We start from the raw sequence: 18,569 nt of genomic DNA on the forward strand, positions 1-18,569 counted from the left end.
TTGACTTGCAAACATTGCTATTCCAAAATCCAAGGGAAGTGATTATTTAATTATTTACTGATATGGTGTTTTTAGGATTCTGAACCTTACTTCTGCCTGGAAGTAGAAAGAAAAGGAGAATTTGGGTTCTTCTTCAACTTAACAGAAAGATACCAACCCTTTCTGGCATTGCCCTTGGGCACACAATGTTTGTGCCTATGAGACCCCCTCATTGCCTCTGAGGTGTCACGCACTTTACACTAGAGAGCAGCCTCTGAGAACTGGCAATGGAAGGAAGCATTGAAGGGTTCCATTGGAAATGTCAGTGAGGGTAAATCAAAATGAGAGCAAAATCCGGAGTGTGCCCTTGTTCTCCAGGTCCCCGAAAGATCCCCAGCCATGGTCAGTCCTCTCACTCTCTCTCCTGTTCACTGCTCCCCAGTTCTGTGGCCTCCTTGTTCATCTTATGAATGCCAGGCATGGCTCCCCACTCACTTCCTTCAGGTCCCTGCACCAGTGTCACCATGATCTATTAGAGAGACTCTCTGTCCTCAGTGGAAAATCTCACTCTCCTGCCTTATCCTCTGTTTTAGTCATCTTTTCATCACTCACCAAAAGACTTGACAAGAACAGTGTAGAAATGGAGAAGTGTTTTGGCTCACTGTTTCAGAAGTCTCGGTCCATAGATGGCTGATAACTCCGGGCCTGAGGTGATGCAGAACATCGTGGCAGAAGGGCATGGTGAAGGAAAGCAGCTCAGGACATGGCAATCAGGAAGCAGTGAGAGAGCTCCACTCACCAGTGACAAAATAAACCCCCAAAGACATGCCTCCAGTGATCTAGCTCCTCTGGCCACACCCTACCTGCCTATAGTTACCACCTAATTAATCCTTGTTAGTGTGGATCAGTCCATTGATTAGGTTACAACTTTCATAATTAATAATTTCACCTCTGAAAATTCTTGCTTTGTCTCATACATGAGCTTTCTGGGGAAACCACATATCCAAACCGTAATATTCCACCCCTGCTCCCCGAAAGCTCATGCCTATCTCACAATTCAAAATACAAATCTCATTCATTTCCAGGAGTCCCCACAGTCTTTAACACTTCCAGTATTACCCAGAAGTCCAAGTGTAGAGTCTCCAGGGACTCAAGGCAAACTCTAAGCAAGAGTCCCTGTAAAAATCAAAAGCAAGTTACATGTATCCAATATATATTGGCACAGAGTAAACATTCCATTCCACCAGTGTGGCTCCACCCCCATGTCCTTGCTGTTTGTAGCCCATGTGACCTCTCTCTTTGCTTGTTTCCTTCTCAATTTCTTGCAGTTTTCCTCAATTGACATCCGATGGTACTGGCATCTCTTAATTTCAGGGCTCTCCATTGCAGCTTCAGCTTCCTTTCACATGTATTACCCTCTCAGGTGCTGCCCACAGGGACTCCTACACTGCTCTACTTTGCCTGGCCTTCTAGGCCTTCCTTTGAAATCTCAGTGGAAGCCTCCATGATCACCTAAATCCAGCATTCCTGCAGGACCAGCATCATGTGGTTGGCACCAAGGTCTGCCACCATCTCAAGCAGTAGCCAAGCCTCCTGGAACCATGGCTGCAGCAGCCCCTGAATGCCTGGGCGGCTGGGCATGGTGAGACAACTTCCCAGGCCCCCATGTGCAGGCAGGGTGCCCCGCTGGCTCTTCTCAAGTTACTTTTACATTCTTGAGCCTAAGATGGGTATGGTCTTGCCAATTCCTGAGATGCCCTTTTGCTTTCCTTTTTTCTTTAGTGGCTGAGATCTCTTTAACAACCACAGCTTTTTAGCCACAGTTTATACTGTTTTTGGAACCCAGGGATACTTTACCACTGAGCTAAATACCTAGCCTTTTTTATTTTATTTTTTTATCTTGAGATAAAGTCTCACTAATTTGCTTAGGGCCTTGCCAAGTTGCTGAGGCTTTTCTTGAACTTGTATTCCTCCTGCCTCAGCCTCCCGAGTTGCTGGGATTACAAATGTGTGCCACCGCTCCTGGCTTTACATGCGCTTTTTTGGCCAGACTGCAAGTTTTCAGATCTTTCTGCCCTGCTTTCTACTCTTGATTTTCACAGAAAACTTAGCTAAAAGCTCTGCCACTGTGTGAATTCTGTGCTGCCTTGAAATTTTTTTCTGCCAGAATAATTTCTCCATCACCTTTAAATTCAACTTCATATGAAGTCTCAGGACACAGACAAAATGTGGACAGTTTTTTTTTGCTAGAATGTAATATGAAAAGCCGCTAGTCCAATTTCCAGTAGAAGTCCTCCTTCTCTTCTGAAACCTCATGAACTCAGTCTTCACTTCCACAGTTCTCTCAGCCTTCTGATCTTCTGAGCTTCCACCAGAATCTCCTCTTAAACTCCACTGACAACATTTTACAGTTTTTCCAGCTTACATCTCTAAACTTTTCAAAATTCCTCCCCCAAATTACAAAAAGCTCCAAAAGCTTCTGAACCACATGGTCAATTTAGTAATAGCAACAATCTCACTTCTCAGTACCAGTTTCCGTTTTAGTCAGCTTTTTGTCGCTGTGATCAAAAGACCTGACAAGAATAGCATAGAGGAGGAAACATTTAGTTTGGTTTATAGTTTCAGAGGTCTCAGTCCATAGACAGCCAACTCCATAGCTCTGGGCACGAGGTGCTGCAGAACATCATGGCATAAGGGCATGGTGGAGAAAAGCAGCTCAGCACATAGCAATAAGGAAGCAGAGAGAGATCTTTGCTCAACAGATAACAAAAAATAAACCCCAATGGCATGCCCCCAGTGACCCAATTTCTCCAGCCTGCCATTACCACCAATTAATCCATATCAGTGTATTAATACATTGATTAGGTTAAAGCTCTCAGAACTGCTCATTTCACCTCTAAACTTTCTTGCATTGTCTCATACATGAACTTTTAGGGGGCACCTCATACCTAAACCATAATACCCTCCATAATACTCTTGCTGCCTAATATTTTGTTTATTGGTTGGTATGAGTTGCTCTGCCAGCATATGAACTTAATGAAGGTGGAGTATGTTTTGTTCACTGCCAAACAATTAATATAAAGGAAGAGAATTTTAATTCCTTAAAATTATATGAATGCCTGCACCCTAGAGCCCCCATATATGTTGTACAGATGGATTCAATACCTTTATTTTATTTATTTCTTTAATGTGGTGCTGAGGATCGAACCCAGTGCCTCACACATGCTAGGCAAGCACTCTACCACTGAGCTAAAACCTCAGCCCTGATTTTTAAGTTTTTAAAGGTTTATATACAGTATACTGAAGTGGTCTTTCTCATCAGCTCTGTGGGCTGTTACTCTCCCTTTAGTAATAGGCTGACACGAGCCGTGATCCTGAGCTAGTGTTACACACACACCCATCCCCACCTGTCATTGGGAGAATAACTGGAAGGAGTGTCCCATCTCCACAACCTGTGAAGAGGTAAGGATTTTTGAGCTGATCTCCCTTGCTAGGCCGTGAACTTCTCTCAAGGACCTGGCTTTGTATCCATGGTGTTCTAAGCCTGGTACTGATTGAGTGATCAGTAAAATTTTGTTGAATTAATTAATATTATAGAAATAGTATCTGCTTTTCATTATCCACAGTATATTTAGGGGATGCTCTTTATAGAATTCTAGAAAAATTAGAGAGGAAGCCCTGAGACAGAAGTAAATAGAGATTGCTCTAGTTATCCACTGCTGCATAACACATCACCCCCACGGTATAAAACAATAGCAGTAATTCATTCTCTTTCTCGGTGTCTGTGGATGAGGGGTTTGGCACAGATTGACTAGGTAATTCTGGCTTCAATCTCTCATGCAGTTGCAGTTAGATAGCAGCCAGGGTTGAAGCATTGAGGGGCCTGTGTAGCCAGGCTGGCCAGTCTCTCTCCATACCAGCTCAGGCCTTCTCCACGTGGTCACCTCAGGGGCTAGTCTGGGCTTCCTCACAGCATGGCAGCCTCAGATTTCCAACATGCAACTGAACCTTCAAAGGCAGGTGTCCCACCGAAGAACCAGGTGGAAACTTCATTTTAGAAGTCACACAGCATCTCTCACATTGCATTTATTTGTTAGAAATTACTCAGAGACTGCAGGTACAGTTCAGGGGTAGAGTATTTTCCTAGCATGTTCAAAGCCCTGGGTCCAGTCCCTAGTACCCAAGGGAAAAAAAAAAAAAAGAAGAAAAAGCTAGTTACCAAGTCTGGCTCGTTCAAAGAGATTCAAGTTAGTCTCCACTCTTTATTTATTTATTTATTTTTAAATTATAGATGGACACAGTGTCTTTATTTTTACTTTATGTGGCTCGAACCCAGTGCCTTACTCATGCTAGGCAAGTGCTCTACCTCTGAGCCACAACCCAGCCCTCCATTCTTCTTCTTCTTTTTTTTTTTTTAAATTTTTGTAGTTGTAGATGGACAGAATGCCTTTGTTTTCTTTATTTATTTTTATGTGGTGCTGAGAATTGAACCCAGTGTCTTTCATGTGCTAGGCAAGCACTCTGCCACTGAGCTACAGCCCCAGCCCAGTCTCCATTCTTTTGACAGAGAAGTAACAAAGAATTTATAGACATGTTTCAAAGCTATCACAGAAGTAGCAGTTTAACCCTTCATTCACACTTGAACCCCTGAGATTGGAGGGGAAGACCTGTGCCCTGTGGCACTCAGCCTGGCACCCGCTGAGTGGAGCTCAGCCTGCCTCTAGGCTTTTGGCAGGCCTACTTGGAAGTGATCTCACATTCCCTTCCTGCCCCTCCCTTCACAGTAGATGAAGGCTGCCACTCTCTGGGAACTCTGCTTTGTAGGTGAGTCCCTTAGATAATGTGTAAAATGGTAGCAGGCCTGAGGAGACCCAGCGTGCCTGGCCACCAAGCAGTAGTCCAGTGTAACTGATCTTCGTTCCCGAGACTCCACAGAAGCCCAGGCTGTCATGGATGAAAGTTTGCACCATGGTTCCAGTCCCCAGCCCTATATAAAACAATAATCTGTCCTGCCACAGGATATAGCTGGGGTGAGAGTTTTCAAATGTGTACCTCAAAATAATTGTTTTTACTATTTCTGTGAAGTTTGATTCCAAAAAATTTTTGGCAGAATTCATAGGCTCAGCCCAGCATCACAAGGTTTTACTCCAGCTGCAAATCCAAAGCAGAATTTTGCATCAGTGGACAAAATGCATCTGCGTTTTTGTTGTTATTATTGTCTTTGTTTTGATTTTTCTTTTTGCCAACTTAGTAGAATGTTTTCTGGGGACTTCCTTGCTTTCTTGCCCTTTCTTCATCTATGTCTTATGAGGCTGTGACTGAGGGGAAAGAAAGGCAGATAGGAATGTGCATGTTTAACAAACCCTTACTGGATGCCACACACATGCTAACTCAGTCCCATGCTTTGTCACATAAGAGGACAGGGTCAATCCTGCTTCACACTCTGGGTGTACAACCTCAAGCAAGCTTCTAAGCTCTCTGAGCCTCGGCTGCTTCTTCTGTAAAACAGCAATGATACTTTCTGTTTTGTTGTGTTAGTGTAAAATTACAAGAGATAATGGCTGTAAGATGCTTGGCACAGCCTGGCATGGAGTATCCCTCCCTAAAGGTGGGCTCTGATTAATCCCCACAGCCACATTTAAGGCAGCTGTCGGCCCCCGCCCCCACCCCTTCATAGAATTGTCATCAGTGCCAGGGGTTTCCCAGCAGCCGTGGGCTATGGGATAGAGGTTGGGACTCCAAAGCCCTTCCTGTGTCCACCTTATTTGCCTCCAGGTGTCTGAGCCTGGGCCTCCTTGGCCTGCAATAGTGGTAGGCAGAGGATCTCTGGAGACCTCAGGCCCTGCCAGTCCTAGAGCAGGAACATTTGAAAAATCCAAAGCCAGATTTCCACCTATGTACTCTGTGTCCACCAGACTCTGTAGAGAGCAGGGTGTAGAGAATGCTGGAGGCATGGGGGTTACTCTAGTGAAGGCCCTGAGGTCAGGAATTGAATTAGATATAGCTGGGTATGGTGCTGTACATTATAATCAGAGTAGCTCAGGAGTCTGAAGCAGGAGGTGAGCCTCCTGTTTGAGGCCAGCCTCAGCAAATAAGTGAGGCCCCAAACAACTTAGTGAGACCTTTTTCCCTTTTTAAATATTTTTTATTGTAGATGGATATGACATCTTTATCTTTATTTGTTTATTTTTATGTGGTGCTGAGGTTCTAACCCAGGCCTCCCTCGTGCGAGGCAAGCGCTCTACCACTGAGCCACAACCCCAGCCCCAAGTCTGTTTTTCAAAATGAAGAATGAAAAGGGCTGGGAATGTGGCTCAGTGGTTTAGTGTTCCTGGTTTCAGTCTATTTATTACCTACCTACCTAAATAAATAATAATGTTTGAGGAATTAAAGAGAGACCCATATGGCCAGATCAAAATGGGCCTAGAGAGAAAATGAGAGGAAAGAGTGCAAAGGGAGGTAGGGCCAGATCACTGTGGGACTTCCGGGGCTGGCTTAAGAGTTTGGAGTTTGCTCAGTATGGAATAGAAAAGCATCAGAGGTTGAATGAAGCTCGGGTATCACGTGGCCCAGTTTCTATTTGAGAACATCGTTCTGGCACTGTGTAGGAATCCATCGGGGGCTGAGGGGGAGAGAAGCAGGACTGCAGTGAGGGGCTCTGCAGGGGTCCAGGTGAGAAGTCATGGGAGCCAGGTGGTGCCCGTGGAGGGGAAAGCTGGGCAGATCTAAGCTCTGTTTTCCAAGTAGGAATGACAGGACCTGGTGACAAACTGAATTGTATGTGGGTGGTGAAGGAGGAGGAGGATCAAGAACAGATCCAGGTTTCTAGCTCCAGCAGCCTGGGCGGCTGGTGGTGCCTTCACTGAGCTGGGGTGGCTGGAGGGGCGAAGGCTGGGGCTTGACAGGTGAAGCTTGCAGTGCTGATGACGTAGCCAAGTGCCACACAGAGGGGCCGTTAGTCACAAATGCAGAGTCTTAAGAGAGTCTGGAGTTCTTGGGGGTCACAATGTACACTATTTAAGGGATAGGCTAAGAACTACCCCGGGGACCACATGGAGAATAAGACTATGGTCCTCGGGGAGGGGCTCTGACAGAAAGGTCCCCAGAGGAGGAGGCCACTGTGTAGTGGCCAGAGAGGTTGGAGGGAAGCCAGAGAGTGTGGTGTCTGGTGGCCCTCGAGGTCTGAGGAGAAGTCAGTCAGAAGAGGACAGACAGTTGACTTGAGGACTGGCAACATGGAATTCACTGAGAGCTTTGAATGGCTCCAGCTCCCAGCCTCCCCTTCTTACCACGCCACCTCCCAAAGCAGCTGTCACTGCTACCTGCCCTGCTCTGCCTCTCTGCAGGGCTCTGGGCCTTCTAGGTGTGCAGGCCAGGGCCCAGCTGGCTGCCTCACCCATGGCCACTCTTTGAATGGGCAGCAGGCCCTGTGCTGGTGGAGCTGTGCTGATGTGTCCCTAGGGCACTAGAGAGAGCTTTGGTGCCAGCCGCCAGCGGGCTGAACATGGCAACAGCCAGCAGCCCTGCCCTGCCCTGGCTCCTCAGAACGTGTGGCGCTTGGGCCCTGCCTCTTCTGCCCGTCTTAGTGCCTCTTTGGTTCTGGCCTCCCATCCCAAAGAGAAGCTGCTGCTCTCTTTGAATGTGGGGAAGCCTGGTTCAGTAGACCCTGGTGTTGCCCTCAGGTGTCCACAGCCCGTTCTTCTCTCAAGAGAAGCCTCATGGAGCGTTGGCCCATCCCAAGGAGGCCTCCGTCACAGCACCAAGTCGCCCTCCTGTGCTGTGTCCTCTGCAAAAGTCTGCTTGCTTTTTGCGTGGTTTTTGAAAATATTTAACTTAAAAAAAAAAAACAGGAAATGACCTTTGAAGTATATTTGGAAAACAATTTGGAAGTGTCATGGAATCTGCCTGAGCAGTGGGGGCTACTAGCTCCGACTTGGAACACACCATGTAGCTCTTGGCAGAGTCCGGGTCTCTTCAGTTTACAAAGCTGGGGAGAATAGTAGGACCCAAGGGAACAGTGGCTTCCTGTGGAGAAGCCTGATATGCCCGAGTGAGCACCTGCAGGACCCTAAGAGCCAGGGTATAGTGCATGGATACCTTCCCTTCTATCCTGGACGTCCAAGGTCAGTCAGATGCCCCACCAGCATTCAGACCCCACAAAGGCCCCGCCTCCTAGAGATGAGGAAGAGGAGGCTTCTTTCCTTAGCAGCCCGGGAGGCTCAAGCTGAAGTGAGCGATGTCAGCCTCACTGACTCTGGGCTCTGCCTGGATTGGCTCCTGGCTCACTCTACCTTTTCTGTCATTTTAGCTCAAAGTCACCTCCTCAAGGAGGCCTTCCCTGACCATGCCACCTTTAACCAAACCATCCACACAGCAGAACACTCTCCTGCCACAATTGAGGAATTTACTTGTTCTTTACCTTCTTCTAGCAGCAGGCTATAAATGTCTTGTTTGGGCTCTGGTGTGTCCTATACCTGGCAAGGCATGAAGAGGATGTTAGTGGTCGGTGAATGAATGAGTTGGCAAGGCTGGGAGGGACTTAAAGCTCACATTTCAATTTTCCTTATTCAGATGTGGGGAAGGAAGCTGGGCAAGGGGAAGGGTCTCAGTGAGGCACTGAAGAAGGACCCATAGGTTCTGGTCTCAATGGCACCTTTAAGCACAGAGGAAAAGCATCAGAAGGTCAGTTTCCCCAGTCTCTCCCCCCTCAAGTGGACCAGAGTAATGTTCTATTAATCACGTGCTTCTTCCGCTCCCCCACCTGACCAGGCTCTGGAGCATCATTGTCTCCTAAATGTTGCTTTGTTCCCAGGTTGCTGAGGTGAGGGGAGCTGTCCAGAGTCTCCCGAGAACAGCCCAGACTACAGGAACCAGCTCCTGTTTGTCACCCTCATGTCACAAACAAACCCATACAAAATGTCATGGATAGGGTACCCATGAAACAGAGCAGTGAAGGGAAAGCTGTGCTTTGCACCTGTCTGTTCACCTTCCAGGTGTTGCCCTGTGATCCTGTGGAGAGGAAGATAGGCCCTGAGGATCCCCCCTTGTGAGTGAGTTAGATGCCCCTATAAAAGGCTTTCGGGGGCTGCCTCTTTTGTCACTTCTACCTGCCTCCTACATGTGAGGCACACTGTTCCTCCCCTCCGGAGGACACAACAATCAAGGCAGCATCTTGGAAGCAGACAGCAACCCTCACCTCAAAACCCCCAAATTGAGGATGCTCGCACCTCAATCTTGGATTTCCCAGCCTTCAGAACTGAGAGAAATTCCTGTTCCTTATAAATTGTCCAGCCTCAGATATTTTGTTTTAGTGGCACAAAATGAACTAAGAGGAATTTTTCTTAAAAATTCCATCAGTAGGAAAGAGATTAAATCATTCTACAGTAGAGAGACAACAAAATATCCTGTAGCCAATAGGAAGAACAATCTAGCTCTATAAGGACTTAGGATTTATTTCCAGTGTCTTGATACAGTCACACTACAGTGGTTTCAAGGTGATTGGAGATTGTTTCTAAGACATATTTTTAATTGAAAAAAAGAATGATGGAAAATAAAATATTGTTTTCAATAAAAGAAAAGGGAAGGAAAGAAGGAGGGAATTTGGAGATGTCATAGACTGGAAGGATCTAAGAAAGGGCTTGCGTGGGGAAGGTGTCTGGGGTAGGCTGGGAGGATTCTGAATACTTGTGTCTTTCCTCTTGTACCCTTTGAGCTTTATGCCACTTTCTCACATAGTCAAAAATTATTTAGGGGCCAAGGAGATAGTTCAATGACAGCATGTGTGAGCTCCCGGGTTCAGTCTCCAGAACCACATTAATTAATTAATTAATTAAAAATTATATGAGTGCTTTTATGTAAAAAAAATTTAATATAAAAGATTTAAAAATTACTCAATTTAAATATGTGATTATACAATTGAGGCTTTTTTTCCATTTGACAATATATGTGAAGATTTCCTTATATCTTTAAAAAATATTGCTGGGTATGGTGGCACACACCTGTAATCCCAGTAGCTTGAGAGGCTGAGGTAGGAGGATCGAAAGTTCAAGGCCTGCCTCAGCAACTTAGCAAGGCCCTAAGCAACTTAGTGAGACCCTGTCTCAAAAAATAAAAAGGACTGGGGATGTGGCTCAGTGGTTAAGTGCCCCTGTGTTTAATCCATGGTACCCCCCCCCAAAATTCACAATCATCATAATACCTGAATGATACTTCATTTGAATATAAATTAGCATATTTATATATTTCTCCATTTTACAGTTGGTTGTTCTGGAATTTTAAATATTACTGCAATGAACATCTTTGTACATTTATTTTCATGCACAACTGGGATTATTTTCTTATAATAAATTATTATAAACTGACTTAATGGCTCAAGGATATTAAGAAAGTTGGGGTTTCTTGTTTCCTATTGTTAAGCCATTTTTAAAGAAGTCCTTGGTAGTTTACACTCTCAATGACAGGATTTGAGAAGAACTATTTTCTTTGTGTGACGCCCTGAGTTTCAACCCCAGCAACAAACAACAAAACAAAACCCCTAAAATGAGAGTGACCATTTGCTGGCACAATATTCCACTCTGAGGATTCTTTCTTTTATTTTCCCATTTGCTTTTAACTTTAAAGAGCAGAATATGAGCACATATGAGCACAAATGTGTAAGAGAAATGAGAATCTGATACACTGGTGCTTTGGAACAGAGGGCTCCCAGGGCCCTGCAGGGATGGGGAGGGGGCAGCTGAGTGAGCTCCAGATGGCTTGGTGGGTGTGTTCCAGGACTGGGCTTTGAGCTTGTCAGAGTGCCCTCTCTGTGCCAGGATGGGCAGCTTTCTGTCCTGGGAAGCTTGTAGGGTTAGGCGGGGCAAAGCCCCAGGGTGTCTGTCACGGAGTGAGGCTAGCCTTTTAGATGAGCTTGTAACTCCATCCCAAGGTATTCTCCTGGAGATACCAGACAAGAAGAGCAGCACTCTGCAGGATGCAGACCTTTCCCAGGTCCTGAGAGGAGACAGTCCATCATCCCTAGAGAGGTGGTGGCAGAGGGGCTGGATGGATGCCTGGATGGATAGACAGATGAAATGTGATCCTGGGAGCGGTTACAGAGCAGCTGCTCTCCCCCAGGTGCTGCTAGGAGTGTCCAGGGATGGAGCAGCCAGATCACAGCTGCTGGGATTGGTCCTGTCTGTTTGCATGGTGAGAAGCTTCCTGTTTTCATGGAGCTGACTTTAACCAGAGAACAAGAGCTGAAGAAACCAAGGCTTCAGGGGACAGAGTGGCTTGACAGGGTCAGACCCTTCCCATGAGCAGCAGGTACAAGGGGAGAAGAGCCTAGGCCTAGGACCCAGAGGGTCTGCTGAGGCCCTTCCCATTCAGGCTTGTAAACTTAGCTCAGACTCTGTGCCAGCCATTAAGTGAAGTATACAAAGCATAAATTCCTGGTCACACTACCTTTGCTATTATTAGCATTGTCCTCATAATTTGGACTGGTGGTTATGCTATTGTTACCATTATTACAGCAGCCCATTCTCCTAATATGAAGACTTGAGCATTTTCTCCCTAGGGAGAGGGTTGAAGTGAAACTGTGACCTACAGAAGGAACTGCCTCTGGGAATTCCTTTAGCTGAGGAGGAGCCTGAACCCCCACCCCTCAGGCAGCAAAGAAAGATATGCAAGGTGCGCCATCTTCTGGATAGAAGGGGAAATCGCCTTACACAGAATTTTGGCCCTGCTTTTGTTTTATAGATGGGGAACTAGAGGCTCAGAGAGAGAGTCAGGTCTTTGTTCCAAAGAATAGGCTATAAAACACAATGTGTAGTATGATCCCCAGATAATTTTTTTTGGGGTGTGTTTCAAGCCCAGGGCCATATGCTTCTTAACGTATATGGCTCTTCTTTACAGCTGTGGCTGTCTTCTTCTCACTCCTAGGCTGTTCCTCAACAATGAGGGCTGTTAGTCCCCATCTCAATAGTAATGATTTCTTCTTTCATCTCTTTCCTCCCTTTATACCCCATCTTTCTTCTGAGCGCCAGCCCCTTTGGTCCCTGTATCTACTCCCCGTGTCCTCTGGGAGGGCTCACAGGCCATACAAGGTTGGCATCACTAACTAGAACTCTTAACTTCACCCCCAGAACTCGCCTTCACTCCCCAGATACTCTGCTGACATTCCCTGTTGAGGAAGCCACACCGCTGTCCACCTGTTTATTCAAGTGCAACCTAAGTTCCCCATCAAACAATAACTATTATGGATTTGTCCTCCAAATTACATCTCAAGTCGGCCTCGCCACCGCCTTGCTCCACCACTGTCTTCTTGGACCGAAGCGGAAGTCTCCCGACTTCCTTCCTTCCAGGCCCAGCTCCAGCGAGAACCCTGAGTCATCTTTGAAACGCACAGCTAATCATTCATAACCTGGCCTGACACCCCTCAGAGTCCAAGTTTCAGATGTGCTCTGACCCCTGCCCACCTCAGCACTGTCCTCAGTGTCCCTGCCCCACCATTCTCCAGCCTGCTGGCTCTTTTGCTTTTCAGCCTACCATACCCTCCCTCCTCAGAGTCTTCACAGGTGCATCACAGAGAAGATGTTCCTTCTCTGTGATGCTCTTCCTCTCACTCTTCATCTAAATGTCTGTTCATGTCGCTTTGCCAACTCCAGCCTTGGTCAGGTCCTGCCAGTCACTTCAGCACCCTGCATTCTCCCTCACAGGGCTGCGCACTGTGGTTCTGATGTAGGTGCTGGGTAGTTGGATGCCGCCTCTGGTAGATCGTAAGTCCTGTGAGAGCAGGGACCATGGCCAACTTGTTTGCTGCTACATCTATAGCACCTAGCCAGTGCCTGGCACATGATACTGATAAGTGTGTCAATGTTTCCTTAGAATAAAGGCTGTGTTCTTTGAGATGGTGGTGGTGGTTGGCTGTGTCGGGGGTTACAGGTGGCTGATTTTGTTCTTTGTATTTTCTGTGCTTTCTGCTCTGTCTGCAGTGAAAAAGGCAGTAGCTGTCATTCTGCCTCACCTCTGCCCTCCTGCCCCGTGTCCCCACAGGCCCGAGGAGCGATGAAACAAGCATGATGGAGGTCGAGTCCTCCTACTCGGACTTCATCTCCTGTGACCGGACGGGCCGTCGGAATGCTGTCCCTGACATCCAGGGTGACTCAGAGGCTGTGAGCGTGCGGAAGCTGGCTGCAGACATGGGCGAGCTGGCACTTGAGGGGGCAGGTCAGATCCAGTGGTCCTGGCAGGGGAGAGGCTGGCACCCGCATCCCAGATTACCCCTATTCCTCAGAGAAGCAGCTGCACTCCAGTCAGGCCTGCTGACAGTCAGTGGCAGAGACCAGCCAGTCTCTCGGTTGGCAGTGCCAGCATCTCAGGCCCCAGAGACTCCCTGGCCAGGCATCCAGGGCACTTCCCTTCCCTCTCCCCAGTCCACTCACCGGTCCTGTCATTCTCCTCCAGGATACATCCAGCTCCCTCCACTGGGCGCTGGCCACTACCCACCTTCCTGGCCTCCCTGTACCCACTCCCCCACTCTCCAGCCCACCCCTACAGCCAGCAGGGTCCCTTCTACCCATCTTCAGCTTAGAACATCTCCCTCCCCTCTCCTGGAGCTGGGGCTGCTGTCCTCTTGTCCTTGGTCCCAAGCTCAGAGGGCAGATGCTCTGAAAGGCGCCCCTAACAGCTAAAGCCTCCTCCCCAGCCATGTGACTCTCCTCACCCTCAGACAAGGTCTCATTTGTTGTAGAAGCTCCGAAATAGCAGGGGCCTGTTCTGCCTGGCACACAGCAGGTGCTTGGTGACCACAGGCCAAGAGGAAAGGTCACATGCACCATTCAAGTATTGTCTGGGACACTCCACTTCCTCTGTGTCTCCCTCCATCCTCCCAGAAAACCCTGCTGGGCTCAGGTCCACCCTGTCTGCTCTGGGCTCTTCTGGGAATCCTTCCCTGGCCCCTGCCCTGGCTAGGGCCTTTTCCTCTGAGAAAGGCTTCCATAGAACCTCCAAGGTCAAGGTCATGACTATCACATCACTTCCCACAGGGCACTGGAGCTTTGGGCTATCTGCACCCACCTCTCCAGGGCAATGCTTATAGGATGGTTAGAAGGAACTCTGCTGGCTACAGTAACAAGCTGGGGGAGGGGTGGGAGTGGGTGCGAAGAGGCCAGGAGGAAGCCATAGTCTTGCCTTGCTCTGTAGAGCCCCAGCCTAGAGTTCTTGGTCCTTGCTGCCCAGAAATGACCTATAGGGACAAAACAGAAGACTTCAGAACCTAACTCATGTTATAGGTGGACAAACTGAGGTCCAGAGAACTATATTAACTTGCTGGGTGGCCTGCTCAGGGTCATCCCAATAGTCTTTATACCTCGAGAAAGAACCCCTGACCCCTGCTGCAGGAACCCCACGCACCCACGCCTCCTGTTTGAAGGTCTGCAGGCTCTCCCTGGTGAAGTGGCCCAAGTGCCTTACCCAGGTGTGGACACCACCTCAGCTGCCATCCTGCTCTCCTCTCCAGCCTCAGTTCTCACTTCCTCCCTATCCAGCCAGAGGAAAGTACTGCTTGTTTTCAAAACTGCCCTGTCAGCTCCTCTGTCTGGTTCTTCCTTCCTCCCCTGCCTGGCTGCTTCTCACTTGTGAAGACACCTGCTCTGCTGAGAGGCCTTGCCTGACCACATCCCCCTCAGAGAGAGACCCCCTTGTGTGGGCAACCTCCTTAGACCCCTTACCACAGCTGCCCCCCCACCCCTTCACCAAGCTGCTCCAGTGTGCTCGCGGTGCCTGGCAGTGGTCAGCACGTGGAAGATGCTTACTCAATGGCTGCTCCCTGCCAGCTGAACGGACAGCATGCTCAACTGTCATGCTGGGCGCATTGCCAGGGGCTCCCTAAAGGCTTCTGTGTCCTCCCCCTCAGCTCTGGTAAACTTTGTCTGTCCCCCCATTCCAGCCCTTGTGGCTGCTCTGCCATGTACCCAGGTCCTTCTAACATGGTCTGTACTGTCTGACTCAGAATCCTTGAAGTGTCTGGGTCCTTAAGTATATGACATTTGTCTGCCAGAGTGACTGACCTTTGGGAAGGACATGAGGACAGAACATTGTAAGAATGTGAAGCACTCACAGTGGGGTCCAGGCAGGAGTGACTGTCCAGGATCCCTCACAGGAGGCCTCAGTGAGCAGCGTCATCAGGCGGGTCTGGACTGAGCTAAGTCCTGGGACTCACTGAGTCAGAGCCTCCAAGCACTACTCCAGAGGTCCTGACCCAACAGGCCCATGCTGGGACCCAGAGCAGCCTCTGCTGCTTAAAGCTTCCAGGAGGCTAATACGCAGCCAGGGCTGGGAAGGAGCTCTAGGACGGGCTGCCCGGCCTCCCCAAGTCTGGGGCCTGCTCATGTATGTTAGCCCAGGCAGCAGCTGTGCACAAACCTTCCGTCTTTCTTGGTATTTTCTATGTAGAGAGCACAGATGTTTCCTTATTTTGCCTAATAATGAGAGAAGCAGCAGGCCAGGCGTGGAGAAGCCAATGCTTGCCCTCCATGGTCAGCATTCCTGATCCCACTCTGCAGCTGCTCCTGAGGGAGGCCAGGGGTGCTAGTGCAACAGGAAGTGCTGGAGAGCCTTCTCTTGGCCAGGGACCCAAGGCTGGCACAGATGAAGCCACCAATGGTTGAGCCTATTCCACTCCCACATGCCAGATGATTGTGGACGGCCCCAGCCCCTGTGGTCTGAGTGGAGTGTCACCATCCTGCTTTATAGCTCAGGAGGCAGAGTGTAAAGAGATCAAGTGACTTGTCTGAGGTCCCACAGCAGAGGAATAGCAGAGCAGAGAACAGGGGGGACCTGTTCGCCAGGGCAGGAAGCTCAGAGCCAAGTAAGGCGTCACATGGTAGAAATGTCACCTAAAGTGCCGTTTAGTTGGTCATGCTTCTGGAGGCCAGAGGAGCCTTGAAGGGCCAGGCCCTTGTTAGATCCAATCACAGGATGCAAGGGAACCTAGGGACAGAGGTCAGAACTGGCTGGAGAGCCAGACAGCCACCTTCTGCCCATACAGTCACCACCTAACTAGCACTCCTGTCCTGAAGCTGCCTGAGGGCAGGGTGAGGTTATGCAGACCTTGGCCTTGGTGGACTGCAGAGCACTGTGCTCTTAGAGGGTGGATTTTACCAGGTCTGGCAGCAAGAAGGTGCTCTCCACCCTGATCCAGGCAGGGCAGCTCACCTCTCTGAGCCATTTTTTCACACGCATCATAACCGTAATTGCACCTGCAGGTCACCATGTGGATTGTGTGGGGAAGGGCCTGTGGCCTGCAGAGCCCATAACTTAGCATAGAGTTGGTGGGGGGGGATCTCCTTAGTCACAGGTGGGGCTTAGCCTGAGAGCCCTAGATGCAAGTGTGTCCTATGGGACTATATTTGCGTGCAGGCCCTTAGTGAGCTTGGAGGGCACCTGGTGACTTTTCACAGTTCGTCACTTGGGCTGGAGGTAGAGCTAAGTAGTAGAGGACTCGCCTAACACGTGGAGGCCCTGGGTTCATTCGATATTGAAAAGAACAAACTGTACCACTGACTGAGCTTTGCATGCACACCAGCCCTGCTAGCGGGGACACAGAGACTGGGAGTACTGGGAGTGAGTGGTACTTCACCTCCACTGCTGATGAAGGGGGTGCTGGCAGGGCCTTCCCCTCCCACTTTCCACAGTGGGACAAAAGCAGCTGGGAGTCAGGAGACCCAGCTCACACCCGCCTCATGGCACAAGTGGCTCCTTAGGCTGCTGCTGCCCTCATCCCCACCCAGCCCAGGTTTCTAGCTGGATGGGGTGAAGGAATCGGAGAGGTCACCAGCAGTGTGATGCACACCAGGATGTGCCATCAGACCCCCCAATCCGTGATGCAGGCCATCCCTGGCACTCCTCAGCTGGCCTGGTTCAGTGCCTTCAGGACCAGCTCCCATTTGCTAAGCACCTGTACCGGCACCTACTCCCTCTGGGAAACTGCGCAGGTGCATTGACCCTCGGTAGCCTTTTGTCTTGTGCTCTTAGCACTGGTGCACAATCCTGACCTCTAATTGACCTTTTTTTCTTCTTCTTTTGGGGTCAGGGGTGGTACTAGGGATTGAACTCAGGGGCTATTGACCACTGAGCCACATCTCCAGCCCTCTTTTGTATTTTATTTAGGGACAGGGTCTTACTGAGTTGCTTAGTGCCTCACTACTGCTGAGGCTGGCTTTGAACTCTCAATCCTCTTGTCTCAGCCTCCCAAGCCACTGGGTGCGGCACCACGCACCTGGCTCGAATTGAATTTTAATTTCACTAGTGACACTGCATTTATGTGGTGAGATGTAAGATATTACAGTGCAGGCTGAAGTCCCCTTTGGCCACCATCATCCTCATCCTACTCCACAGGGCTAGCCGCCATTATCAGCTTGCCAGCCGTTCCCTTCTGTGCTTTCCATGTGTGTAAAAGTGCCTGAGAAAATGCACTCTTCCTTCTCTCTTCCAGAAGGTCAGGCAGAGGCCAGCACCGCAGACAAGGAGGCCGGCAAGCCACCTGAAAGCAGCGATGGGACTGCTTCACCTTGAGTCCAGCCTCATCCATGGAGGCTGGAGAAAGCCTGCTGTCCCCTCCAGAATGAACCCTGGCATTGGCCCAACCTCTTCTCTGAGCCCATGTCCCAGGCCAGACAGGCTAGCCTGAGAGGCCCCTCAGAGGCCTCCGTGGCCCTATTCTGGACAAGCCCTCTGCCCACACCCCTGGCCTCCAACCTGTCCCCCTCCTTCTCACTGAGCCCAGGCACATCTGGAGTCACTGTACCCATGGGGTGTTATTTATTCAGCTGGCACTGGGCATGGGCCAGATCCTGCCTACCTGGGAGCAGCTGACATGGGCACACTTCTTTCAGGGGGGCCTGGACAGGGACCATATTCCCCCAGCACCCCTCCTTTCCAACCCCAGCCTTCTCAGTCAAGACCTTCTTATCCCTTTTTTAAAAAATACTTTTAAACTTTTTAAAAACTTCAAACTTTTTTCAGGAGAGAGGAAGGGAGCCGACAATCATTGCACATTTTCTGGAAGCCATCTTAAGCTCAATTGACCATCTGTGCTGCTCTGGGCTTTCCCACACGGAGCTTCGCAGATCTGGTTTTAGAGAAATTTGGGCTCAAAACTAAATGAGCAATTCTGTGCCCTTTTTACCAAGATAAGTGAAAATTAGGCCCCAGGAAATAAATAATGATTTGTGTGACTTGTTTCAGGTACTCTCTTTTTTAAACAGCAGAGCAGGAGCAAGCTTTGTTTTCCAGGGTTTGCAGTCAGCTGGGCTCCCTTGCCACTCAGGCTTGCAGTGAGCTACTGAGAAGATGTGGCTGCCAGCACACTCCTAAGTGGTGACCTCTGATGAGTCCTCCTCTGCCTCACTTCTTTCACCCCATTCATGGCTTCAAGAACCTAAAAGCATGGTTCTCCTGGAATCCTAGAGTAGAGTGGGAGTGTGGGAGCCTTGTGTATTCTGGGGGAAGAACCTGGGCTCCTGCACTGGATGCCCCAGCTTCCCATTTGAGGCCTCCATGAGGCCTTTGGTCCCTGCTTCTTGTCCCAGGGATTCCTTTCATTCCTATCATCA

General features: G+C 49.2%; 1 protein-coding gene across 9 annotated transcripts in view; it reads left to right on the forward strand.

Moving 5' to 3' along the window:
* Nucleotides 1-18,191, forward strand: part of Pkig (cAMP-dependent protein kinase inhibitor gamma) — a 95,288-nt gene extending 77,097 nt beyond the window's left edge. For 5 of the 9 annotated variants that reach the window (XM_021727601.3, XM_021727600.3, XM_005327106.5 and 2 more), the window contains 2 exons: nt 13,009-13,182; nt 17,450-18,191. In XM_021727601.3, the coding sequence (XP_021583276.1) occupies nt 13,032-13,182; nt 17,450-17,529 (231 nt within the window). In that variant the 5' untranslated portion in view covers nt 13,009-13,031 and the 3' untranslated portion in view covers nt 17,530-18,191. Of the gene's footprint in view, nt 1-6,627; nt 6,652-12,947; nt 13,183-17,449 lie in introns of those variants that run through there. The other 4 variants (XM_040276166.2, XM_040276165.2, XM_078051852.1 and 1 more) reach the window with 2 other exon arrangements.
* Nucleotides 18,192-18,569: the final 378 nt, after the last annotated feature.

This window comes from Ictidomys tridecemlineatus, chromosome 5 (genome assembly GCF_052094955.1).
Source record: "Ictidomys tridecemlineatus isolate mIctTri1 chromosome 5, mIctTri1.hap1, whole genome shotgun sequence".
NCBI classification, from domain to species: domain Eukaryota; kingdom Metazoa; phylum Chordata; class Mammalia; order Rodentia; family Sciuridae; genus Ictidomys; species Ictidomys tridecemlineatus.